Source organism: Eremomyces bilateralis (genome assembly GCF_010015585.1).
Source record: "Eremomyces bilateralis CBS 781.70 unplaced genomic scaffold P152scaffold_1, whole genome shotgun sequence".
Taxonomy (NCBI): domain Eukaryota; kingdom Fungi; phylum Ascomycota; class Dothideomycetes; order Eremomycetales; family Eremomycetaceae; genus Eremomyces; species Eremomyces bilateralis.
The window spans coordinates 780,977-806,474 of NW_022985067.1; the positions used below are offsets into that span (position 1 = coordinate 780,977).

At 54.2% G+C, this 25,498-nt stretch overlaps 8 protein-coding genes across 8 annotated transcripts; 3 read left to right on the forward strand and 5 right to left on the reverse strand.

The window, feature by feature from the left end:
- Nucleotides 1-1,363: 1,363 nt before the first annotated feature.
- On the forward strand, nucleotides 1,364-3,635 carry P152DRAFT_453674 (SIR2-domain-containing protein). Its single transcript, XM_033678427.1, has 6 exons — nucleotides 1,364-1,735; nucleotides 1,789-2,096; nucleotides 2,304-2,431; nucleotides 2,483-2,912; nucleotides 2,963-3,142; nucleotides 3,192-3,635. Exons 1-6 carry the CDS (start codon nucleotides 1,522-1,524, stop codon nucleotides 3,387-3,389), a joined length of 1,458 nt encoding a protein of 485 aa, XP_033538700.1. The 5' UTR covers nucleotides 1,364-1,521; the 3' UTR covers nucleotides 3,390-3,635.
- On the reverse strand, nucleotides 3,620-5,105 carry P152DRAFT_510376 (NAD(P)-binding protein). The gene is made up of 3 exons (XM_033682655.1): nucleotides 4,760-5,105; nucleotides 3,932-4,690; nucleotides 3,620-3,880 (listed from the first exon to the last, which is right to left on the reverse strand). The coding sequence occupies exons 1-3, from the start codon at nucleotides 4,839-4,841 to the stop codon at nucleotides 3,687-3,689; spliced, it is 1,035 nt and encodes a 344-aa protein (XP_033538701.1). The 5' UTR covers nucleotides 4,842-5,105; the 3' UTR covers nucleotides 3,620-3,686.
- Nucleotides 5,106-5,879: 774 nt separating this feature from the next.
- Nucleotides 5,880-11,833, reverse strand: P152DRAFT_7366 (kinesin family protein). The gene is made up of 5 exons (XM_033683222.1): nucleotides 11,338-11,833; nucleotides 10,893-11,216; nucleotides 10,664-10,845; nucleotides 6,624-10,616; nucleotides 5,880-6,572 (listed from the first exon to the last, which is right to left on the reverse strand). Exons 1-5 carry the CDS (start codon nucleotides 11,501-11,503, stop codon nucleotides 5,976-5,978), a joined length of 5,262 nt encoding a protein of 1,753 aa, XP_033538702.1. The 5' UTR covers nucleotides 11,504-11,833; the 3' UTR covers nucleotides 5,880-5,975.
- Nucleotides 11,834-15,612: 3,779 nt separating this feature from the next.
- Nucleotides 15,613-18,128, reverse strand: P152DRAFT_453677 (putative iron-sulfur cluster assembly associated protein Nar1). The gene is made up of 2 exons (XM_033678428.1): nucleotides 17,857-18,128; nucleotides 15,613-17,807 (listed from the first exon to the last, which is right to left on the reverse strand). The coding sequence occupies exons 1-2, from the start codon at nucleotides 17,962-17,964 to the stop codon at nucleotides 16,056-16,058; spliced, it is 1,860 nt and encodes a 619-aa protein (XP_033538703.1). The 5' UTR covers nucleotides 17,965-18,128; the 3' UTR covers nucleotides 15,613-16,055.
- Nucleotides 18,129-18,381: 253 nt separating this feature from the next.
- P152DRAFT_387913 (uncharacterized protein) lies at nucleotides 18,382-18,630 on the forward strand (the record flags this gene model as incomplete). Its single annotated transcript, XM_033675901.1, has 2 exons — nucleotides 18,382-18,551; nucleotides 18,603-18,630. The coding sequence occupies 2 exons, from the start codon at nucleotides 18,382-18,384 to the stop codon at nucleotides 18,628-18,630; spliced, it is 198 nt and encodes a 65-aa protein (XP_033538704.1).
- Nucleotides 18,631-18,824: 194 nt separating this feature from the next.
- Nucleotides 18,825-20,816, reverse strand: P152DRAFT_453678 (MFS general substrate transporter). Its single transcript, XM_033678429.1, has 2 exons — nucleotides 20,305-20,816; nucleotides 18,825-20,252 (listed from the first exon to the last, which is right to left on the reverse strand). Exons 1-2 carry the CDS (start codon nucleotides 20,677-20,679, stop codon nucleotides 18,918-18,920), a joined length of 1,710 nt encoding a protein of 569 aa, XP_033538705.1. The 5' UTR covers nucleotides 20,680-20,816; the 3' UTR covers nucleotides 18,825-18,917.
- Nucleotides 20,817-21,483: 667 nt separating this feature from the next.
- Nucleotides 21,484-23,060, reverse strand: P152DRAFT_463370 (putative MFS monocarboxylate transporter; the record flags this gene model as incomplete). The annotated part of the gene is made up of 3 exons (XM_033680492.1): nucleotides 21,484-22,637; nucleotides 22,690-22,752; nucleotides 23,027-23,060. 3 exons carry the CDS (start codon nucleotides 23,058-23,060, stop codon nucleotides 21,484-21,486), a joined length of 1,251 nt encoding a protein of 416 aa, XP_033538706.1.
- A 405-nt stretch (nucleotides 23,061-23,465) lies between these two features.
- On the forward strand, nucleotides 23,466-25,275 carry P152DRAFT_504476 (uncharacterized protein; the record flags this gene model as incomplete). The annotated part of the gene is made up of 2 exons (XM_033682375.1): nucleotides 23,466-23,838; nucleotides 23,884-25,275. Exons 1-2 carry the CDS (start codon nucleotides 23,707-23,709, stop codon nucleotides 25,273-25,275), a joined length of 1,524 nt encoding a protein of 507 aa, XP_033538707.1. The 5' UTR covers nucleotides 23,466-23,706.
- Nucleotides 25,276-25,498: the final 223 nt, after the last annotated feature.

Below are 25,498 nucleotides of genomic sequence, written 5' to 3' on the forward strand. Positions count from 1 at the left end.
CTTTGTTTGCTGCGTCTGGACTTTCTGGTGGACCAATTGCATTACTTACCATTTCGAGCAGGTATCATAAAAATCTCCCTCCGGGCGGTGGGGTTGTAACGATGACGGACTTCTATGTGTAGCCCAGCTCGCTGCAAGTGTAAGGATCTGAAACAGTTCAGGCCTCCTTTGAGAAGGTAGCATACGTCAAGTGGTTCCGATGATGTAAGTATACTGTGAATATCGCGATCATGGGGTCCCCTAATACTTGTTTCCTTACCTTTTGTTGGACTGGTATCGCTATAAATGCGGCCGATCGCCGTTGTTCATGGATGTCGTACTGAGTTGATCTCTTCCATTACCTGTTTCTCCGAGGTAATGGATAAGAGAAGACGACGAAACCTATCTCTTCTTTGGCCTGATTCAGTCGGGAACTCGAATGCTATGATTGTCATGTGCATTTCGCATCGCTCTGGCTTTGGAGTCTGAACCCTCAACAAGCCAGCGATTGGGTCACGAAACGGACAGTCGCGTATCAGAAACTGGTTGAATACATTGTCGGTGTATATCGCCCCGAAGACGCGATCAGCACTGCGATCTCAGGGACCATAATCGCCCTCGCGAGGAAACAACGTCTTTGTCAATGTGCTGTTTTCGAACCTAAAATGGCCAGTGTGATGTATCGCCGGCTGTTTGCCCCAACACTGAACCCGGAGCGGGAATTAGCCTATCAAACGCTAAAGGACGACTGACCTGACGGCCCCTAATCATGTTGCAATTGCTACAGATCATGGTATGAGTGGTTAGTAACATAACTCTCCAAGGTATTCCGCTATCACTGGACAACAACGGCAACTATCCATTTTGCAGATTCGTCTCAACTCTACAGTTCGGTAAACACCGGCCGCCAGGACTTCTGACGACTGCCAGATTCCTTGAAGACAATGATAATATACCATGATGCAAATATAAGTCGGTGGAGAGTATTTATATATTAGAAAATCATTAAGAAAAGTCGAGTTTAGCTTGGGATTAAGAAACGCCAGTACGGAGTAGTTACTTACCTTACTCCTTGACTGATCATCAGCTGGAATGAAGTTTTCCTCGTCATGCTGGGTGAATGCGGCACAGCCAGTGTGTACACAATTTCCACAACAACCTGTCCTTAGAAATCCAAAGTGAATTTGATCTCTACGATACTCTAATAATACATAAATCCACGGCTGGAACGGCAAATCGCACAGAGGCAGAAATTTCCACCCAATATGGGAAGTCAAAGATGCATAGCGCTGATTGGTTGAAATCGAATGTCGTGGCGATTTCACGAGTTTCCAACACTGCCAACCCTGAGGCGCGTGTAACTGAACTGAACCTACACACTTCAATCTCATTGCTTAATATCCCTGATCTTCGAATCAAACACTACTGTCGTTGACTAACAAGGCCATGCTTTTGTTCCTCGAATAGAAAAACAACATGGCAGACTCGATCACAGGCACTGTCAGCCTGGAGCACCGAGATCCGAACTTGGCCCGTCCCAATATGTCCAGTCTAAGGGTCGCCACAGGGGTTGAGGTATCGGAGTCTGACAAACCCATTGGCAGTGGCACCTCTTCAGTGAAGTATAAAGAATCCACCGTCGCGACGACTGATGGAGCCAACGATGGGGACGATGACGATGACGATAGTCAATCCGATATTTCCTATCTCGAGGATGTCCTCGAAGGAACAATCGCCTACAAACACGATGAACGTGGTATGCCGAAACATTTGATTCTGTCTTGCGAAACCGTCCTCACACCATCCTAGATCCCGATGTATGCACTGCCGAAGAAGCTCGCTACTATCGTGAGCGCATTCGCGAGGTCGAAGTCAGTGAATTCGTGCGCGAGTCCATTGAATCCAATGTGATCAGTGCCAAAAAGCTTCTCACGGCTTTCCGGGTCAAGATTGACTTTGGCCCGACTGAACCGGACACGGCCTACTACAAGGCTTTGGGCGTCGCCATCGCTCATGAGTTGGGCAAACGCCAGAGACTCTCTCAGTATTCTACGATTGGCGACGCAGCTTCCCTTCTCCAAAAAGCTTCCAACGTCATGGTCATTACTGGCGCAGGAGTAAGTTTGTCCCATTCACATTTATATGACTCTGTCACATTTGTCTAGAGCAACGCACTGTTATTGGGTTTTTCGTCATTTCGTAATTTCAGTCAGACATCTTCAAACATATTCCGGCCTATAAGGTGGTCATACTTTCCAGTGTTTAGCTCAACTGATAGAACGTTAATCATCTTCTGCGAAAGCCGACTCTAACTGGTTTTCTAGATCTCGACCAGCCTCGGAATCCCGGACTTTCGTTCCAAGACGTCAGGATTCTACTCCAAACTCCGCGCACGAGGATTTGACCAACCTGAACAGGTTTTCGATCTGTCGGAGTTTGATTATGACCCTTCGTGAGTTGACACATTTCTGTTGGCTCCACAGGCATTACTCACATTCGGTAGCATCTTCTATTCTCTTGCGGGCGAGCTTCTACCGGACCTAACGCGCTATTCGCCAACTCATCAATTCATCCGTCTCCTCCAAGACAAAGGCAAGCTTCGGCGCAACTACACGCAGAACATTGACAATATCGAAGCAAATGCTGGAATCGTGTCGGACAAGCTCATCCAATGCCATGGCTCCTGGGCAACTGCTACGTGCCGAAAGTGCGGCAATCGAGTCCCAGGCCGTGACATTTTCCCTTACATTATGGCCAAGAAAGTTGCGCAATGCCAGAAGTGCAGGGCGGCGCTCGATGTTCAGCCTCAGATGAAGCGGAAGAGAAGCGGAAACCTTGCCTTCAAGAAGTCGAAGAGGCGATGGGGGAGTGGAGAAGATGATGACAGCGATGATGAAGGGCAATACGATATCCCCGAGCCTGGAGTCATGAAGGTATATAGTGTCCACGATGCTACGCTGGCTTCTAGCTGACATGATATTAGCCGGACATTACATTCTTCGGCGAACAATTGCCGAAGCAGTTCTTCGATGTCATCAAGTATCAGGACTACAACGTCGTGGATCTTGTCATCGTCATAGGGACGAGCATGAAGGTCAAGCCCGTGTCGGAGATTCCAAATTTCCTTCCGAAGGGTGTGCCGCATATCTACATTTCTCGTGATGTATGTGACCTTGCTTTATGTTGCTAGTCCCCATGCTAACATTCAACAGCCCTGCCACCACATAAACTTCGACATTTCTCTCCTAGGAGACTGCGACCTCGTTGTCGCCGAACTCTGTCGCCGTGCTGGGTGGGAACTGAAACATGACATGGTCCCCAAGGGTCAGACCGTGTCCGCTACGCCCTATCGAGAATGGGAGCCCGAATGTACGTGGTCTATCACGCCACAGAAAGACGAGACTGCCTGAGCATCGAGTATCGTTGAGCATTTGTTAGAGGAGCATCGTTAGGGCGTTTTGTGAAGTAGCATATCAAGTTTTCCGGATTTGTTCAGATAGATTTCCTGTTCAGCATCACTATTTGGTGGTGGGAGTCCTACAGCGGTGTTTTATGTTCTGTGGGAGTCCGACTGATTTCGAGTTGCACCAGACGTTGATACTATTGTTCATAGCGTATGGTACCGATGGAATAGAAGCCACTGGTTTATCCCCTGGCACCTTTATTTAGTCTCTATCTTACCAAATTCTTGCTACCAGAGTCTAAGTCTAATATGATGCGGGGTAGACACTGAGCCTGCCTCCATCAATAACTTCTACCGCGCCGTTCTTATATCCGCCGCTCTGTCCCACCAAATGGAGTATGAGGCCGGCCATTTCCTCAAACACGCCCTGACGATTAGCCGGAATTTCATTGAACGACCACCTCAACTTCGCGCCTTCTGTCATTTCTGACGGGAACACTAAGCAGTCATTAGTCGGCACTCCCATTTCAACTCGGTATGATAACTCACCCCCCGGCGCAATCACATTACTCCTAATTCCCCACGGCGCCAACATGCTCGCCAATATCTTCCCCAGATGAATCGCCCCCGCCTTACTCGCGCAATACGCCAGTCCATGCGCCACGTTCCTCATCAACCCCGCGATGCTCGCCACCGTGAGGATCTGACTGAGTCTCAAATCCCCCTCCTCAAACCCATTCCGTCTCGCCACCTCCACATCCCGCTCCCTCCCTTTCCCACCCGCCTCCAACTTCCCACTCTTCCATCCCCGCCGCTCGTTCCCCTTCTCCAACAGCGGCAGAAACGCCGCGCTCACCCCCACCACGCTCGCCGTATTCGTCGCGAACGTCCCCTCCCACTTCTCCCAGCTGCCGCTGAGGATCTCGGATACCTGCTTGATGTCCGTCGCGGCGTACGCTGACCGATGCTCGGGCCCCGAGATGCCCGCGTTGTTGATGAGCACGTCGACGAAGCCGACCTCCCGCTCGATCTGAGCGGCCGCGGCGGCGACGGAGGCTTGGTCAGTCACGGAGCATTGGATGGCGGTGACGACGGCAGCGCTGGGGTCGATGAAGGCGGCAGACGCTTGGAGCACGCTGAGGCGGCGGCCGAGGATGTAGACTTTCTTGGCTTGGGCGTTGAGGAGGGATTTGGCGAAAGCTAGACCGATGCCTGGAAACGGTGAGGAGGGGTACGGGTGTGCTCGTCCATAAAGATCGGAACAGCGGTACGAAAGACTACGAGTATGGATAGATGTTGACAAAAACTCTAGATTGGGAACATGCAATGCACCTCACTGCGAGTTTAGGAGGATTGATCAATTGACAGTAAACGTACCAGTACCCCCTCCTGTGATGACGATCACAAGTCCCTTCGCTGAAAAGAGAGCGTCCGAACCCGTTGACCTAGCGAGATCCATCTCTTCTAATTTAAAATAATGATACTGGGTTTACTTCCAAATCTCAATGTTCCCAAGCTCTTTCTATTCGACTCTGGTGCTGAATGGCGAGAGTTGTCCTGAATCTAACCGATATCGGAACCGATCTAAGAAACAATGAGGGGTTTACGGAAACAGCAAATACTATGGTTACCACACCACTTCCTTCGAAGAACTTAACAGGATATTAGTGACTTAGATCGGCATCAAATCGCGTGACGATCTTTCGAACTGACGTCAAGCATTGAGCCGAGTTTAGCCCCGAACTCCTCAGTTTTTATCCGATATCCCGCACTACGATTCCTGGTGCCGCGGTGCGTGGGATGCATGGGGAACTGGAAATCAGCTCCATCTGAACGAGATACGTCAATGGAGAAGATTCCAAGCATACCATCAGACGGCGGAACGGGAAAGGTGTATTATCATACACTATCGCCCAGTCGTTACCTGATTGCCCATTTGCAATCCGGTGTTAGTTCTAAGTGAACTCCTGCGTATGCTCTTGAAGCTTATCACGATTGCACATTGACCCCAGTGGCGAATATCCCGAATTTCCACACGGCGAGACTGACTAAGTTATATAATTTGGTGTAACGACACTATAATAATGGTTTAACGGTATGGATATCAACTCACACCTCGGAACTGAGTGTTGCCTCTGATACCGTTTCAGACGTAACACATCATGTAGAGAGAAAAAGAAAATGAACAAAACGAGCGCGGTGCCGAGTTGGGCGGTGGTATGGGCCTCTGTACAGTGAAGAGGACGCCAATGTACGGGAAGGAGTACATGTATGTAGACGAAGCGAAACGGAAAGAGAAAATACAGGGAATCGAATGAGAACGGTCTCGGTAGGTGGTGGATACAGCGGATACAGGTACATAGGGGAAAGGGTAAGGAAAGGGGGTATGAAGCGAAATCATCGAAACGAAAAAAAGATCTTGTAGACGGAAGTGAAAAGGACGAACGAAATCGAAGTCCCAACAACTCAAAACACACGTCGTTCCCTCAAACCCGACTCCAGGACGCCATCAATCCCAAAAATTCTCCCCGAGATCCATACTACAGTCTCATGAAGTCATGCCCGATTCCAATTTTCCACCCCCTCCTCTCCTTTAGAAGCAATTCAACCCGCTCTTCTTCTTCCCCTTCTTATTCATCGCTGCCAACTGCGCCATCCGCGCCTCCAGGTTAGCCTTCTCCGCCTCGATCCGCATGCGCGCGCTCCGCTGCTCCTCCTCCAGCTGCTGCACGCTCAGCCGGCTGGCGTTGCGCTCCTTGCGCATCGCCGTGAGCTCCTCTTCCAGGCTAATGCACTTGCGGCGCCAGCCGTCCATCTCGGACTTCAGCTTCGTGGAGGACGTCTCCAGGTCCGTCAGCGCTTCCTCCAGCGTCGCGGTGAGTTGCTTCTCCGCGAACAGGTGCTTCTCGATCGTGCGGATCCGCGCTTCTTGGTCTTCGGCCAGTTGCGCCGCGGCGATGTCTTTGGATTGGTGGCGGGAGGTGGGCGGCGATGGGGCGGAATTGGCGGGGGGGTTGCCAGGGAGGGGGGGCAGAGGGATTGCGGGCGGTGGGGAGGGGAGAGAGGTGTGCGAGGTGGATTTGCGAAGGTTGGTGCTGGTGGATGTATTGGAATTGGATCGTTGGAGGTCGTTGGCTTCGCCCGGTTGAAGGGAAGCGCGCTGTGAGTGACGGCGACCGTCGAGTTGAGACTAGATATATTGTTAGCGATTGTCGTGACGTAGAAAAAGGCAGTGTATTACCTCCAGACCAGTAATCCTTGAACGTGCTTCTTCGAGCTCCCTCTCCAAGTCAGCCTTCGCGGTCATTGTCTGCGTTAGCTGCATCTGCCTTTCAGTCTGCATCGCAGACAGTCGGTTATTCGCAGCCTGATGCGAGTCAAAGTTCGAGTTCAATTGCTCCTCAAGCTCCTCCACGAGCCTGGAGCTCTTCCTCTCCTTTTCGCTGACGAGCTCGAGCTCCTTGAGCGTCTCGTCGTTGATCATCTTCAGTTCACTGACATTGGACTCCAGCCCGCCGATCTTCTGCTTGACGGATTCCAGCTCGTCGGTCGCCTCTTTATGCTGCGACGCGGCTTTCTCGTGCTTCTCCAGCAGGGCTTTCCGCTCGTCGGCGAGAGCGCGGACGTGCTCGTGGACGTTGTCGACCGTGGCGTCCTTGTTCAACGAGTCTGAGATGCTGGCGACGACCATCAACAGCTGCGTTTGAGAGTTGCTCAACTCCGACTTGAGGACCTCCGTTGCCGAACGATGCTCCTCTTGAGTCGTTGCTAGCTGCTCCTGCAAAACAGCCTGGGCTTGCTTCAGCTCTTCCAACTGACCTAGCAACTTCTGGCTCGCTTCAGTCTGAGCTGCCAATGCACTGGCATTGAGCTCCTCGACTTCCTTCGAATGTGACTCCCGAAGTGATTCCAACCCTTCTTGATGCAGCTTGATGGTCGACATATGCTCCTCGATCTGCCCTTCTAAGTTCCGGACGAGACCGCGGTGCGTCTGAAGTTCTTTCTCAGTGAGCTCCCGAGCCTGGGTATCCTCTTCGACGCTGCTCAGGATCTTGGCGTGGGAGTCCTCCAGTTGGGCGAGTCTGGCAGCATTGGCTGCCGCGACGCTCCTGTGCTCGTCGATCTCCTTGCGTAAAGCGGAGATCAGGTCAGTCTGGTCAGCGTGGTTGGGTAGTGATCCGTTGGAGCCCGCTGAGGTTTCCCGCGAATGTGTCGCCTCGGCTTTCTGGAGCGACGCCTCGAGTTCGTTGATTGTAGCAAGCAACTTCGCCTCGGTCTGCTTCATCGACTCCACGCTGGCGTCATGTTTCGACTTCCACTCCACGACCTCAGTTTGCAGCGCTACGACTTTCACCTGCGTTGCGTTGTCATCGTCTCCACGCACGCCATCCCCGTCTGACTCCCCAGACACACCGTTCGACTGGGCACCCCCGACCTCCGCTCGCAACTTCGCAATCTCCCCCATTAGCTCCTTCTCCCGCCTCCCCTGGCCTTCCTGCAGCGCTCGCATCTGCCGCTCACTCTCAATCAGCTGATCGCGCAACTGCGCGACGACCGAGATATCCAGCGGCGACGACTTGAGCGAGCTGCGCTCGCGCGTGAGCCCAGAGATGATGGCCATCTTTGCCTCCATCTCCTTGCGCACGGCGGCCAGCTCGGTCTCTAGCGCGCTCACCCGCTCCGAGCGCATGTGCAGCTCCGTCATCACGGCGTTGATGTTCAGCTCGAAGTTCTGCAGGGCGTCCGGGTCGGTTTCGAGGTTCTCGAGCGCGATGTTGCGGAGCGAAGCGAACGAGCGGGTGGCGCGGTCGGTGGATAGAACGGTTTGGCTGGATTTGCGGCGGATGACGGGCGATGGGGAAGAGGGGCGCACGAGCTGCGCTTTTTGGACTTCCGCCTTGAGTTCCTCGACGTAATCGAGCATATCTTGGTGTTGCTCTTGGAGCTCCGCGTGGCTTTCTCTGAGTTCCGCGACGGTCTTTTCCTTCTCCTCGGCGAGTTTGCGGAGGTTGTCCATTTCCTGGGCGAGAAGGCCGCCTTCCTTCTCCGGCACCTTTTCTTTTTCGGCGACCTCCTCGCCGGCATCGGTGACCGTTGCAGCGGCCGATGTTTGCGCCGTCTCGGCTTCGGAGGGATCGATGGAGTCCTGGGATTCACCAACCGACCATAACTCGGAGGAAAGCGTGCGCGATGTGGATGGCTGTCCGTCTTCGGCGATGCCGTTCGCCTCGCTCCCTTGTACGACGGAGGTTGGGCGCGTCGAGTTCGCGGACAGCGGGTCACGACCGTTGCGTGCTTCGTCGACCGCATCCTGCAGCTCGGCGAGGGTACGGAGCGCCAGCTTATATTTGCGAGTCAACTCGTCGTAGTCGTTAAGAGTCACCTCATGCTCCATGCGCAGATCAATAAGCTCGTGAGTGACCGTATCGAGCTTGTCGGCGACAAACCGAGACTGTGAAGGACCTTCGGACGACTTGGGTTCCTTGACAGGTTCAGCCTCCCCAGCCTCTGAATAGACGCTGGATTGGTCGTCGTCGCTTTGTGTCGTATCCATCTTCAAGGTCTCGGGTTTGTCCTGAGAGTTTACCTCAGGGTCCAACTCCGGAGCTTCAAGGTTTCCGTCGTCACTGTGCTCGGCGTCGCCATTGAGTTGCTCGTCATCCTCGTGCTCGGCGATCGAGTGGATTCCCTCGCTCTGCTTGCGATCGTGCCCATTCACGCCAACTTGTTCCGCCTTCGAGTCGCCTTGACGGATAGTATCTAGCTCGTAAAGGAGAGTGTCAAGCTTCCCAATGCTGCGTTGACGTTCCACCACGTGTTCCAGTCGTTCGATCTCGCGCTGCATCATCTCGTGGTCCTGCTCCGATTCCGCGAGCCTCTCTTCTAGAGTCGAGATGTACTCCTCACAACTCGCTTCATTGTCCCGAGCACGCGTGAGTTCCTTCTTAAGGCTCTGGACAATGGCAGAACTCTTCTCTTCGCCGCTCGTGGCGCCGGAGAGGCGGGATTCGATGTCGCGGAGGTAGGTCTCGTCGTTGGCCTCGCGGTCCATGGCTTTCTGGATGCGTGCTTGGAGTTGCTGGGTGACGGTGTCCATGTATGCGATCTTGGTTTCCTTTTCCAACAGGGTGCTTTCGCTGCTCGCCAAGGATGCTCGCGTGGTGGCCAGAGATGATTCCAGGCTCTGGATGGTCTTTTCGTACTCGAGAACAACTTGCTCCACGGCTTCGCCGAAGGACGTCGATCGCTTCAACCTGTCCACCGCGCTTTCGCCAATCGTATCCTTCAACAATGGAGTGTCTTCCATATCTCCCGAATCCCGAGCTTTGGTGATCTCGGAAATCAGCCTCGCGTGTCGCTGACTCAACGTGCCGTAGTTCTCCTGGATATCAAGCAATTGGTTCTGCAGCTCCACCTCCCGGGTATTGGACCGCTCTGCCCGCTCTTGCGGAGCCGATGAGCGTCCACCCGTTCGCTCCGACAGACGGATTTGGTCCCGCAGAAACGAGATCTCTGCACGAAGCCGTTCGATGACGGCATGTCTGTCGCTGTCGTCCGCGACCTGCTGGATCTGAGGCTTGCTCTGGATCGCCCGGGCACGCTGCGCATATTGCACGGTGTTCAGCGTTTCGCTAAGATGGAACTCGGCGGGATTTATACATGCAACCATGTAGGTAATTGCATTTCCACCAAGAGAGTCCTGTAGCAGGCGGGTCAATCTGGAGTCTCGATAAGAGACATGCGATCCTGGTTGTCGAGAGGATAGCTGAGAAATGACTTTGCCCAAGCTTGCGAGACCGGCATTGATCGAGATACCCTCCTTGGCACGATCACCATGGGCGCCGGTATTTTTCAAACGTTCGCTACCGGCCAAATCGACGAAATGAAGCTTGCTGTCCACGGTCACCCAGTTTTCCGAGGCCGACATGGATTCGATAGGCATCGAACGGCGCTTCTCTGCCTTTGGAGTGTTACTTCGCTTTTGAATGAGATTCAAGCTGAAGACCGCGTGAGATCGGGATGACTTCGCGTTGACCGCAGTGGCGTCCGTTTGACGGATGGAAGACCCGAAATTCAGCGCATCGAGAAGATCGCTGATGGAATTGATACTGACTTGCTTCAAGCCGTTCAGGAAAATGCGGCCTTTCGGGTCCTCACGGACCAGGACTTGTGGTCGTTCATTCATCGGGACCGTCTCGTCGAGTAAGAGATCGCGCAATTGCTCGTTATATATCTAATATGTTTTAGCATGAATTTGGGGTGGATGTTCGCATTGCATACTTCGACGTAGGTGGCCTTCATTTGCCAATTCTTATCTGCTGATTTCGACACGGCATTCTGAAGAGCCTGAAGTCCGTGTGTGGAGTATCGTTGCGGCTTCTTGATGCCCGATGTGGTGTTTCGATCCCCGGAGGAGCCTGTCAACCTCTCGAACAGCGCCGCAGCTGCTCGTGGAACAACGCCTACAGGGCCATTAGCGATGTAACAACACATTCTTCACTATACATACCCATCAGGGTTGCATCATTCTGCTCCTGCGGGCCCGTCGTCCCCATGGTATACGACTTCCCCGCGCCTGACTGTCCATAGGCCAATATCGAGACATTGTAGCCTTGCACAAAGTGATTGACGCTCTCGCTGAGGTACTCCCAAACTCCTTCTTGATTGATATCCTCACCAAACACGCGATCAAAGACGAACAACTTCTTCCCCTGCGCGGATTCGACCGTCAGGCTGGTTTGGCTGGTTACTTGGGCGGTTGAACCACGGAACCGCTGTGGGATCAATTCAAATCCAGGGTCTCCGGGGCGGATCGGTGGGCGGACACGAACGGCTGCGGGAGAAAGTATGGGTTAGCCCTAGGAAGTCCATGATATCCTTCTCCATATCGGGGAATGCCTTTCTCTCTGCCAAAAAGATGCAGCAAATTCGGAGCGGGTTCTTTGTTCACCTACCAACTTTCACGGACGTCTTCGAATCTTCATCCGATGCTCGACTCCCGCCTTGCCGACTGCTCGTGCTCATTCGGCTCGCACTGCGATTCGGCCTCACCATGACGCTCATCGGCCGCGGCGCCTTCTCCGGTGGAGATCCAGGTGGTGATGCTGCGATACCTGCCATCGTCTACGGGAAAGAGCGAACCGGGACGACGCGTGCGTGGCAAGCGCAGCTCTTCAACCTCCGATGTTGGATAGATCCCTCCTCCCACCAGGTTTCGGTTCAACTGGTCGGTTCAAATGGTCTGAAATGCTCTAGCAGGGTCGCGTTCGAATGTTCGAGGGGAGGCGGATGGAAAACGCGTTTCGAAGTATGGGGTGACGGAGTGGAAAATTCTATTGAGTCGAGAAAGCTTCTGGTGCAGGCGTCGTCTGGTCGTGCTGGGACGATATGGCCTTCATGAGGCTCATGCGCGTAGTTTCTAACAGCGACCGCAACGACGGCGGAGGAGTTCTCGCTTGGCTAGGACGTGGTCGGTAGGCGGATAAGCACCAAGACACGTCGCTTCACTTGTCGGGACGATAAGCAGCCAAATTCGACGTCGATCGACTTGCGATTCCACAGCGCCAAAAGGATATCTGCCAGTCTGGGGTCTAAAGAGGGAAAACGGCGAATGGCCAAGGGGACACGAAAATGCGAATAAAGTTGGGACAGGGAGTAGGTGGGAGCGTTGGTTGCCGCGGCGGATCAGTGGAGACTTTGATGACAAGTTCAAGGGGGGAGAGAGACACGAAAAGTCGAAAGCGGCTTAGGTAAGGTAAGGATGGTAAGTATCAACGGTTTTTACAATAGAGATGATAGATAATTGTAGGCAAGTATTGAAATCTCCTTCGTCTGCGCTGGTACTGGTCTTGGAGAGCTGTGTATGACATATACGTTGTTGCGTGTCGTGGGCACAGTGCAGGCGACGAGGTGAATTTGCGCATTCACTGAGCGCTCTCCAAGACGCTCACAATCTGTCACAGACTCCAAATAAACAGTAATCCAGCCAGATACCGGGGGAATTGCACCGGCGCATACGCTATGGTAAGGTGGTTTAAACTCGCCGTAACCGGGTGTGGCCCAGTCGATGGGAACGCGGTGGTGATTGGATCGGCCCATTGGCGGAAATGCCCCCTTTCGGGAGTTCTCTCCCAAAACTGCACTGGCCCTGACGCTCCCAACGTGAATGCAAGGGGGACAGCCCGGGCAGGGGCTTTCCCGGTTGACTTGCGCCGCACGGGAAAGGGGGATTTCTGGTTTCTAGTTAGCGCCTTAGCGGGAGAGGTGTGCCCATTCAGTGAACTGCACGTGTGACGAGACTGATGTACAAGACAGCAAGTCTGCAACGCATTTCTCTCACGCTGGCTGGTTGCTGCGATATGGATTTTATCATTTTACACCGTACTGGATACATGGACCATAATTAGCCGATATGCATAACGGCCATTTCTTCATTCGCGAGATCACATATTGGTGGGAACTGGGAAGAGTTTGACGGGGGAGAGCATGAAGTCATTTCCCCCCTACCCAAGCATAAGTGTCTCATCTCCCCCAATATCAAAAGAGTGAAAAAGCATTAAGAGCCTGTAATATTAAGCTATCAAACCTTCCCGGCCACCTACAGTCTGCACTTCTGCAAGATGCTGGCGACCTGGAAGACACCCAACCCATGTTCTCGTCGATCAACCGCTCCTACTACGTATGACGCCGTGCCCTCCCTTTCCGTCCAAGGCTCCAAGCCCTCCCAGTTTTTGATATTAGACAAACCACCTCCTCGACCAGGGACGCCCGCCAAATCCAAATCTTTTCCCGCCGGGCTTCCTCGTAAGTGTTCGCGCTTCGGACGCAGTCACCTCACCTAGCCACATACGCAACGGATGCACCCAATGCAGTCGTCGCATCATGGTGACACCCTGAAAATGTCACCCGCAGGCCGCGAGACCACCAAGCGCTTTGTCCCTCCAGACTCCAGAGTCTGGCTACGTACCTAGGTCTACGAGATGACCACCCAGTCATGCAGGTTTTGGCTTCGGAACGATGACAGACTCACTCCCAATGGAGTTTGGCATGTGAAGTGTAAGCCGAAGAAGCTTTCAAATGATATCCACAGCCCAATCAAAATATGACGCAAGGTCGACCTTCGAGAACATTGAGGGAAGGATTTTATCAAGCGGACGTTTCAAGTTTTAGCCATCCCAGCCACCCCGCACCGCTTCCTGTAATCCTGTCAGATCTGTAAAGAAGACCACCCCCACTTCCACGGTCGTATATTCACTATCATGATCACTTGCATATTGCATATTGCATATTGCATATTACCAAGTACCAACGCATCAGGTACAAGAGAAACCTGCTTCTGGTTTGCTTAGAAGGATTCCCTGTATGTACTGTACATGCGTGCAACTACGGCTCTCCCAAAAGATCCAACTCGAGAAATAGGTAGTCGGTTTCCCGGAACCGATAAGTTCCAGTACTGAGGGTAGAAACCAACTTAACGGTCTCCCATGTGGCAAAGAGAGATCGATTCTATTCTTATCTGTTTGATCTGAAGGGCGGAAGTCGAGTTTGGTACGGGATGGGTCTTGGTCTCAGTCTCCCAGACTTGGACGACGTCCTCAGTCGATGATCATCAGATCTACGGATATCCAGAGAATGACGGCGTATGAACTGGATCGTACAGATATGAAGTGGGTAAACTAAGCAAATACCACGGCTGAACACCCGAAGATCTGCACAACCTACGAATCCGCCAAGGTCCCACTATCTGTCATCGGTCATGTGTGTGCACGATCATTGATCAACGACCTAACTGATCACTGAACCGACTGACCCTCATCGCCCACGAAGGATAAATCTCCGATCTTGGGAACCCCACAACCATCTCTCATGCATGTCTTATTCCATCTAGATAACTTCAATACTACGTCCGGTGCCACTAGAACGGCAACTAAACTTGTGGCGATCTCGTACCACGACACATCGCCATTCCCCATTCCCCTTCAATGGCAATCCTACACCGACGATAGCCGCTGGTCTTCCGCACTCGAACCGGAGATTTATATCGCCCTAGGTAGTAGGAAGATCGCAAAGCTGTTCCCGAGTCACTGGGCCGATCGGCGTCTATGAAGAAGGCGTAGTTAACTATATATTAAGTGGATGGCCGATGCCTCGGTATGGGAGATCTCGAACTTGGATGGATTGGCTCGAATTGCCGTATCGACGGACGGCATGAGATCATTGTCTATGGGTATGGTATCTCGAGATTACTGGTGTATTGAGCATGCTTCTACGGGTAGGTAGAGCGTGTGTCGTTGTCAGCACTTCTGATCGCGGATTGTGGGATGGTTGTCCAATAATGTACGTCATGCATGGAATGCTTTGGAGTTTCACAACCTCCGCCTCCCGTCCTCCACAAGGGACGATGTTTCAAAGACTGCAGTGCGTGCATCCATCATGCTTCTATGCATCCATCGGGAATCTATGCAAATTCTCTGGTCGTCACTACTGACCTATCGCTTCCCGCTGCTCTTGTCTCTGCAACTTTGCTCAACGCCTCAGCCACTTACCTGCGTAATACCATTCTCGGAATTCTCACCGCCCTCCACGCAGCTCCCCATCACGATGAACCTCTCTGCACTTGATCGCCACAGATCTAAGATATTGCGGTCGGCTGTCTGGTGCCCGGCCTGGCCGGCGCGCAATGCCGATACGAGGCTGATCGCTGCGCTGCCGAAAGATGATCCGGATACAAATTCCAATCATGGATTGGCTGGGTGACAGCTGTTTCTGAAGCCGGCTCTGCACTACTGTAGCTACCCGTCCGCTTCCTGGTGGGTGGTATCATCCGATGTGCTTGAAATCACTCAAATCCAGTGCGCTCGCGGCACCGCATGGCGGCTCGGCTGGAAACGTCGCGCAAAAGCACTCCCTGGACCTGTGTAAGCATCGTCGGCTGACTGCAGTGCGTGACATTCGGTTTTCCCCTCATCTAGATTTCCATCCTCTGGATCGAATTCAAGAAACCGGGATTCCCCTCCATCTGCACAATAGGTATTTCTCTCATCATCCTCGTTGTCGTACCCCAACGCGTCGCGTCCGCAATGCATGCAGGTCGCGTAAATTTACCCCCGGACGCGTCCAACATCGGTCATCCTGGCCGTCCTGAAAAAACCAGGTACTTATCCCGGGATAACTTGGGAAGTTGTGTCAGTTGTAAAGTGTAATATCGGAAAATTAGTTTATGACGGGAGTTATGAATTGGGATTTGCGACGCGGGGAGAGTTCTTCCGGGTTGCTGTGGGCTGTGGGATTTCACGATTGGTTTCTTGATGTGAGACGACATGGACTATGTCTTTGATATGTGAGCGGTGAGAAATCTGGGCGCATCTCTGTTGGATTGTAGTGTTGATGCAAGAAACGGGGTATCATTGCTGGTCCTTAGACGTTCAGACTACAAGTGTGCGGCTATGTCCATGTTTGTCGATAAAGGTGACATGATATCCCTGACTGATCAGATCGTTTCCTTGCACAATCCGCCACTCGTCAGCTCGCGAGCGAATCCTCGTTCTCAATGCTCGCTGTAACCCATCCAAGTCCTCGTTCCTCAAACATCATATCCGCTCAACGCCTCTATTCCTGCAAAACCCCTCCAAAGTCGGTGGCCCATGGTACCTATATGCCTCCAATAATTCGCTCACCACCCGCCGCCAATGGTGCTGGCCAGCCCGGCAACCCGCTGGGTATCGGTGATGTCTTTTCCTACATCGCTCTCCACCTTCCGGTAGGTCGTGAATGCCAGTTTCTCGATCGGCACGCCGGTTAGGGACGTCCAGTGGTCCAGAACGCTCAGGATGTACGTCCTCGAGATGCCGTCGACGACGTCCGCATCGACATCGCTCGCATCGACTGGTGCCTGGCCGTTCAGCGCATGCCCATTGCTGGTCATCCGCTCCGTCGGTGGATCGATCTCCATCGCATCACCGTTGGCCGTCGTTCCTCGCTGCTCTTCGGAATCTGACTCGGCCGAAAAGTATGCCTCATCCACCTTCGCTAACCACTCCCTCTGCTCCTTCGGTCCCGCCACGGTCCGCCCCTCCGCATCCCCCTCCCTCAACCCCAGCTCCTGCAACTCGGTCACGCGGATCTGCCCCCCGCCATTCGTGCAACCCCCAGGACACGCCATCACCTCCACATACGCATACTCGCTCCCAGGTGCCGCATCCCCCTCGCGCTTCCGCACCGGCGCCTTCCGCGCACCCAGCAACCGGTTCGTCTTCGGCTTCATCTTCCGTACGAGGTTTTGAATGTTGCGGAACCCGTAGCACCGCATACCTTTCCACGCGGTGCGGCCGTCGCGGTCCTCGACGACGATATCGAGCACGTCGGCGTTGCGGCCGCGGTCGACGCGGATGCGGCTGCCGGGGGTGGAGGCGGCGACGCGTTTAGCGATGTGGGAGAGGAAGCCGCCAGAGGTGCCGGTGGGGTCGGCGGGGGCGCCGCGGTTGGAGTGGGAGGGTGGGAAGAGGAAGGCGGAGAGGGTGGGGTCGGGGAAGCGGGGACGAGTGACGGGTTGGGGAGGGAGGGTGGCGAAGTTGAGGTTGCGGAGGGAGGCGACCTGGAGGAGTTCGCGGGGGGTGATGACACAGTCGACGTCGCGGACGGGATCGGATGGGGGAGCGGAGTCGGGTGCCCAGGCGTCGGAGGTGAGCTCGCCGCGGGAGGCCTCGAGTTTCTTGTCGAAGCATGGCATTACTGCGAGATGCCAGATTTGGGACGGCGGGATGCCGTATGCCCTGGAGAGCACGGATTTCAGCAACGCGCCAGAGAGAGACTGCGGGGATTTGACGGCTGAGAGATTCGGAAGGAGTTGCGGATGGGTCTTCTCGGCGTAGCAGATCCAGCCTGGACAGGCCGAGGCGAGGACGGGTCGTTTCGGGGAGGAAGTGGAAGTAGCGGAATTGGCTTCCTCGTAGGCCAATACAAGGGATGCGGAGCGGAGCGCGTTGGTGTCAATCACCCAGGCGAAACTGCTGTGGTGCTTCCCTCCCGTCTTCACGCCATTGGGCCCGGAGAGAAGTTGTTCGATTAGGTGTCCGGCATCGGAGAAGGAGATGCCATGGGCAGCGGCGATGCTGGCTTTGGCCTGCGGGCTGACGCTCGCGACGAACAGCTTTCCTTCAGATACACCATTGGAAACTCCATTTGCCCCATTTTGTGTGTGGTCATGATATTCGGCTGTCCTGGAGCCAGAAACGAGATCGGAGGGGTCGAGGGAGGGGTTAGCATCCAGTGTGTCCAGCACTTCTTGGTGTGACTGCAGTGATACGAGAATGGCCTCCGCAGATGTGACACAGCCAGAGCATGCGAGGCAATCGGTCAAGGATATCTGTGCCGGAGTGGGGTTTGCGGCCGCGACTTTGTCTTCCGTCGTGACTTCATACGGATTCTATATTGCTCGTCAGTCTGAATCGCAAGTGTCATAGGGACTGGCATACCGGCTCGCCATTCTGCTTCTCAGCAGGAATGGATTCTATGGGTTTAATACATGCAACGCCCGGTGAAATGAAGTCATTCAAGTCATCCGCGGAGAGAATGGCGCTCATCGCCTAAACAATAACCGGAAAAGCGCTCTGCGGGGGGCAAAGAGAGGAAGTTGTTGCCAGTTGATTTGTATTCTGGAGTATTGGAGGAGGCAGAACTGGGTCTCACAGACAAAGAACTAGGTAAGTGCGAGTTTAGACGAGAATTTGAGTAGTGTATGGCAGACAATGGTGAAATGACAATAGGAGGACTCATGGTCTGCTTGATAATGCAATTCATCGGAGGCGACTCGGAGACACCGGCCCCCACTTTAATTTTCATCCCACGCTTTCGAATCCATCCATCATCACTACACTCATAATTAACTCATTCCACCATCGCACTTCCAATCAGACAGTATCAGACCATCTCCGAGGAACCCTCCAAAGCCCCTGCACACGCCCTACCACCTCCTGATACCACTATCATCGCCTTTCAACATGTCCTCCCAACAACAAACCGGCGGCACCGCCCTCCAAACACCGGCCGCCGACCGCGGTTTATACTACCTCTGCGAGCGCTGCGACAACCGCGTCGAGCTCCGGAAAGGAGAGCTGATCCGTTGCAAGGCCTGTGGCAGCCGCGTCTTGTATAAGGAGAGGACGAAGAGGTAAGCAGCTCGCTTGGAGAGGCGATGATGGACGCCGTCGTTAACATGGAGTAGGATGGTGCAGTTCGAGGCTCGATGAGCGAACCGGGACGCGGTCGATTCTTTCCACCGTACGGGGAGAGAACCTCTTTATGTTCAAGCACGGCGTCTGGCTTTTGCGATTTCGGGGATGGGACTCCGGCTGGTTATGGGCTATATCGCCTCGGGTTTTTATAAAGCATTCGCATCGACAGTTAACCGCGCCTTAGCTGCACAATAGGGATATGGAAAAGAGTATGAATGACAATTTCCTTGGCATTGGAGGCCTTTCTATATGGACGACTAGTCTTTCTATGGTGTCTTGTGGTATTATGTGCGAGATTTCCGTCAGACCTTGGTCCAGGTAAATATTAACCCTAAGAAGCTGTCGCGGCGCTTCGTCTTGCGTTCCCGCACCGATTCCCTTTTTGAATCCGCTCGACCGTCTCCCATATTTCCATCCACTCCAATCTCCTTGTCAAGCCCCGTGGTATATCCTTCCTTGCTCTTGGAGTCCATGTCGACCACACTGATCTGGTCCACGGGAACATCCTTTTCCCTGGCCAGTCTCCTTACCTCCTTGATTTTCCAAGCCCGTAAGAACACCATACATAGCGCAGCGCCTAGATACATGAAACCCGAGAATAGCTGTGCTCCCCGGTATCTCCCCCCGTTAGATTTGACCAACTCCAAACCGATCACTTCACTCGCAATGCATGGGGGTCCGATGACCAGCCACAAGATACTAAGTGCAGCAGGCAACTCCTGGAGGCCGACGACCTCCGCCGTAACCGGCGCGATCGTCGCCCAAAAAGTCCCCGCGACCGACCCTCCGAAGAGGGCGAAGGCAACCAATGCCCCAAAAGAGGTGGCCGGAATCCACCAGACCAGCACGAACACCCCGCACGTCGCCGTCATGGCGGCGCACATATTGATCCTCCCGACGGTATCGCTGAAGTACCCTACCGGCGGCCTCCCGAGCATCTGCCCCAAGTTCATAATCGCCGCGAGGATGCTCCCCTGCGCCGAAGTGTACCCCAATGACGCCGCATGAGATGGCAAGCTGAACAGCAACACCACGTACCCCAGCATGCTAAACACGCCGAACGTCGTCAACAGCAGGTACTCGTACCGCGCGAAGAACCGCCACTCGAACGGCGTCATCACGCTCTTCACCGCCGCGTGGCGATCGCGTACCAACAGGCTGCAGACCAAGTTGACTACCGTCGTGAGGATCCCGAGGATGCGGAAACACCACGCCAGCCCTACCTGGCGGATCAACGCCTGCGACGCAAACGAATACACCAATCCCCCCAGCCCGCTCCCTGCGGTGGCGATGCCGTTCGCGAGGCTCCGCCGGCGCTGGAACCACTGCGGGACGATGCCGACGGAGCCGACGAACAGCATGCCGAGGCCGCAGCCGAAGCAGAGGCCCTGGGAGAGGAAGAGGGGCCATAGCTGGCCCGGGCGGACGAAGGAGGAGGCGAGGAAGGAGAGGAGGAGGAAGGACGTGCCGAGGAGGAGGGTTGGGCGGGTGCCGAAGGTGTGGAGGAGGTAGGTGGAGAGGGGGGAGATGAGGAGGGAGACACCGATGGAGAGGCCGCCGATGAGGGCGAAGTCGAGGGGGGAGGCGGAGGGGAAGGTGTTGGTGTTGAGGTAGTGGGCGAGGAAGACAGCGTACGACTGCGTTTGTTAGCTGGTTTTCGGGGACAATGGCGGTTGGCAGGTTACACACGCTATTCATACCCCATGTGTGGGCATTGATTCCTGCAACGCAGAGCACACACACCCATCCGTAGCCTCCCTCAGGAGGACCATCTCTTGCCAATGCCACTGTATCTGCTCCCGTCTCAACATCCACCGCCACCTGCCCCGCGGAACTATTTCCGTCTTCGCTGGTTGCATCGGGGCTCGTGCTCCGTTCGATCGCATCTTCGTCTTTTGCTCTCGAGACCTCCGACGTGCGATTGCTCGAGATGCGTGACACGGGGGGTTCCAACGCCGTGGCGGATTGCTCAATTGTTAGGTTCGTTGGGTTGTCGGGCCGATCCTGATTTGCATGGTTGTTGGTATTCAAGGAAGCCGACGCCTCCCGCTTCGCAAACGTCATCGGTACATGTACAGGTGCATCAATCCGATCGAATAATGGCAAGATAACGGGAGAAATACAGCGACGCGGCAAAATATATATATCTAAATTCCCCTCGGGCGAAACGATGACTGGAATTTCCACTCGATCAATTGTGGGTACAGAGCAGAAAATCCGTTCCTGATAGCGGCCGCTATTCCTTAGTTTGCTGTGTGGACCCGACTGGAATCCGTTCAGTCAGACTCCGCACATCTCGTACGTAACAACACCAAGCTCGTCACGAGCGGATACGGATCGCGGTAGGAAGTCGGCCATTTTCCCCTCATCGCGCCCTTCTACCTGCTGCGGCTTACACAGGATGAGTTGCTCTGACTTCCAACATCAAGGTACTTTCTGTACGGGAGGTTATTGGACCCTGAAGGCACCTGGTTTTCGGGTAAAACGGCAGCGAGTTGGATGGATGCGATAGGTACTCTAGAGTGTAATATCCCTGGGGGTAAAATATGCGTGTTTGGGTACATACTTGCCGCAGCAACACTACGGTAGGATGATACATTGCGGTACTTAGATACCGGAGTCTAATTCTCTTGTTCCGGATGACAGAATTTCGACATATTCGTGTAGACAAAGTCCGATGCCGGACGGAAAACTCCGGTGCCTCGTAAGCTGTTGATTACTGGTTCTATCAGACCATTTGTAAAGAAGCCGGAATATATATACCCGTGGTACGGGTTTGTTCTATCCGTGTGGCATGTCTGGGCTGGAGGTTGAATGATGTATCAGGGCAAACGACCAGGTACATCTACTCTTACGAAGATAGATCCATCAAATCCACCCAACCCGATGCCCAAGATAGCTAAACCCTCCAAAGAAGGCCGTCACTCCAGTAAATGCAATCAACCCTCCATACCCATTGTCATACGCGAACTTCGATCTCCCTCCCCACCCCGTTCCAGCCTTCAACAACACCTCACTAAGGGGACCCGAGACCACATTCCCTAAACCCTTCCCGACCGCCAGCAGCGCAAAAATCAACCCCGTATCCGCAGCGTTGTTCACCTTCTGCACATCACGCACGATGCCCGACCACGTCGTCGAATAACTCCCGGCGAAAAGCCCGTAGATCATGCTGAACAGGTACAGCAGCGTAAGGTTCGACGCCAGCCCCCAGAAGAGAAACACCGCGACGCACGTTCCCACCGTCGACAACATGATACACGTCGTGATATGGAACCGATCCACCGCGATTCCCATGAACACGCACCCTACTACGCTCATCAAGTTCAGCAGCGTCAACGTCAGCGACGACTTGAACCCCGACGCTCCCAGCGCTGTCGCGTGCATCGGCAGGTAGATCGACGGCAGAAAGAACCCCAGCGACTCGACCACGCTGCCGATCTGCAGCATGCCGAAGACCCGGGTCGTGGCGAACCGGAAATCGAGGCGCCGCGCGTGCATCGCCGGAGAGACCGGTAGCCGTGGTTTGAGGTAGTAGAGCAGCGGGGCGGTCAGGATGCACACGGCCAGCGCCCAGATGCGCAGGGTGGTACGGAAGCCGTAGGAGTCGAGGAGCCATTGCATGAGGAAGGGGAGGACGACACCGGCAAGCCCAGTGCCAGCCCACATGATGCCGAAGGCGAGGCCTTTGCGGCGGATGAACCACTCGTTTAAGAAGAGAATGGTGGGGGAATAGGCGATGGAGCCGCCGATGCCGTAGAGGAGGCCTTGGGTGGCGATGAGGTGGGTGACGGTCTGGGAAAAAGAACTGAGGCCGAGGGCGAGGCAGAGGATGACCAGGCCGATGACGGCGAAGGGGCGGCGGAGTTTGGGGAAGGCTTTCATGGCACCGAAGACGATAAGGGAGTCGAGGTACATGATTCCGGAGGATACGGTGCCGATTAGGGCGATGTTGCTGGATCCGGCGAACGGTTCATGAGTGCTGTAATATTGCTGGAAGACACCATATGAAAATGGAAACCCTATATCTTGCTCAGTGTCTCATCGATATAGGTATTAGAACGAAGGAATTACCCCAAACTAAGGACTCGACCATAAACGCCGCGGCCAGGAATAGCCATGCGTCTTTCCCTCCATCTGCTGGCGGGAGAGAAAACTCCTGAACCCCATCCTGCAATGAAGGCTCTCGATGGTTTCCCTGTGAATCCAGCTCTTGAGGATTTCCGACACCGGAGTCATCTCCTCTCAACCGAGCAGTCGCAATTGGGCGAAGTTCTACATCCAGGGACTCCATTTAGACCTAGAGAAGCGAGGTCAAACCCTATATACTCGAATTCTCGGAACCAAATCAATTGTCAAGGGAAGGAAAACAGTCAGCTTGGACACAGGATTCATTTTCAACCGTTCACACAGTCGGACTCATCGAAGGTATCTTGGGCTGTCATCACCGATCGGCCATGACTGCATCTTCGGATTTCGGAGTAATAGAGCCATGTAGTGGGGGCAGTACGTAGTAGTATATGGTAGCGTGCAGATACCAGTGGGTCACTGGGTCGACACTTTACACTATGGAAGGTTGTCAATATTGATGATCATATTGTTGAGGTATTTTTGAATCAATTCACAATATCTGGCAGTCCGAAGATCTGGTACCTTTCCTATGGACGTATAATATATGAAGAGTTAAGAAGTGTGGAGTGCATCCCCCTGATCCTTTGATCCTCCAACCCCAAATGCGCATCATATCAAATTGCTTGAGGCACAGCAATCAACATGTGGCGTTCAGCCCCTGGAATTTTCATCAGGCGGTGATCCCTGCCACTTGTTGCCATCATCGTTCGTTTCGAGTTTCGACATTCAACTCCCGGTTCCATTCTTTGCTCCATCCGAACTTTGTGAATGGCTCAAATCTTATGAATGGGTCAAAAAGGGTGTTTGCCCTTCCAGTTTTCAGCCGTCGACATTCATCAGAAATCATGACCATCTTGTCTCTGTGAACCAGCTATTCTTCTCCCTTGTCTCGTTCGGTCTCCTTTCGGGGTTTGAGTCAACTCTATAGTCGACTTTATAAGAGTCAAAACTTTATACATCATGTTGCTTCCGCAACGATACGCTAAAAGCGTGGCCGCCATCGTGGTCGTCGCCCTCTTTCTCCTGTTTTTAGTCGCTTTCCGCCTACAGTATTCCTGGTCCGATCCCAAGCTCACGCCGCTTCGACCTCCAGTCAATTATTACGACACCTCCCGGATCCCGCAGACCATCGACAAGGCCTACGCCGCTCCGATCCCCGCCAACGAATGCTGGCCGGAGCTCGAATACCTTCGACAGAAGGATTTGGATTTGGGCACCAACGTGACATGGTCGAGACGATGCATTCAGCCGATGTTTGGAAAATCGGACCGAGACGAGGTCAAGAAGCTGCCCGGATCGTTGATCACGCAGCAGTCGGTCCTCGACCTCGGGTCGTGTGCACATGAAGATATCCCTCCGTGCGAAGTGCTCCCGCTGAACGTCCCACATACCTATCCCGAGAAGCAATATGCACATATCATCTTCGGCGTGGCGTCCAAGTACGAACGGATCCGGGATTCCTTGCCCGCGACAGCGCATTGGTTGGCTCTTTCCGGGGCGGAGTTGATCGGCGTTGTTGTCGACGTCGACGCGAGCGAGACGGGCAAGTTGCGGGCGCTGGAAAAAGAATACGCGGACTGGGACATCAAGGCGAAGTTCACGGCGCCGACTCTGACCGAGTACATTCCCAACAACAACGATGAAGACCGGAGCACCGACCGCGACATCCCCATCGAGCACCATCACTTCATGATGATCCGCGATATGATGAAATACACGACCTCTCGAACCCAGTGGCTGGGCATTCTCGACGACGACACCTTCTTCCCCTCTCTCTACCCTATCGGCGAAGAACTCTCCAAGTACGACCACACCAAACCCTTCTGGCTCGGCGGCCTCTCCGAAGACTTCTTCCACGTGAAGGTCTGGGGTCTCATGGCCTTCGGCGGCGCCGGCGTCTTCATCTCCATGCCGCTCGCCCGCAAGCTCGACCCCGTCCTCGAAACCTGCATCGCCGACGCCTCCGTCGACACCGGCGACGGCATCCTCCGCGACTGCATCTACACCAAGACTAGCACCAAGCTGACCATCATCACCCGCCTCTACCAGCACGACATGCTAGGCGACCTCTCCGGCTTCTTCGAAAGCGGCATCCAACCCCTCAGCATCCACCACTGGAAATCCTGGTATGACGAACCCGTCATGGCCCAGGCCGCTGTGGCCGGCGTCTGCGGCGACTGCTATCTGCAGCGCTGGCAGTTTGGCGAGAACACGCTCTTCGCCAACGGGTACAGCATCACCCTCTACCCCGAGGGATTGGAGAACATCGACCTGACCCATTGCGAGGGCACCTGGGCGTACCCCGCGCACGGGATCAGCGGGCATGAGTACGATTTCAGCTTCGGGCCGCTGCGGCCGAAGTTAGAGGCGGACCAGAAGAAGAGCTATCGGCTGAAGGACGCGGTGCGCATGGCGAACGGGGTGTTGCGGCAGATTTACGTGTATAAGGGCGATGTGGAGCGGGGGGAGATGGATGAGGTGGTGGAGCTGTTGTGGGAGCCGGGGAGGGAGGGGACGGCGTCGGGTTGAGTACCATTACACGATGATGACCGAAGTGCTCCGGCGTCGTTGGAGGTGCCGGTACCGCCGAGCGAGGCAACGGGCAGTGGATTACGAGTCATGAGGTGCTATGGTACCTCATGATATGTGTGCTGCAGAAAGCAGACCGCGAGAATGACATGAGACCAAACGAAAGGAATGCGGTCCTCATCGCACAGCGCCACAAGGAAGTCCCTCATGCGGTGCTCGAACG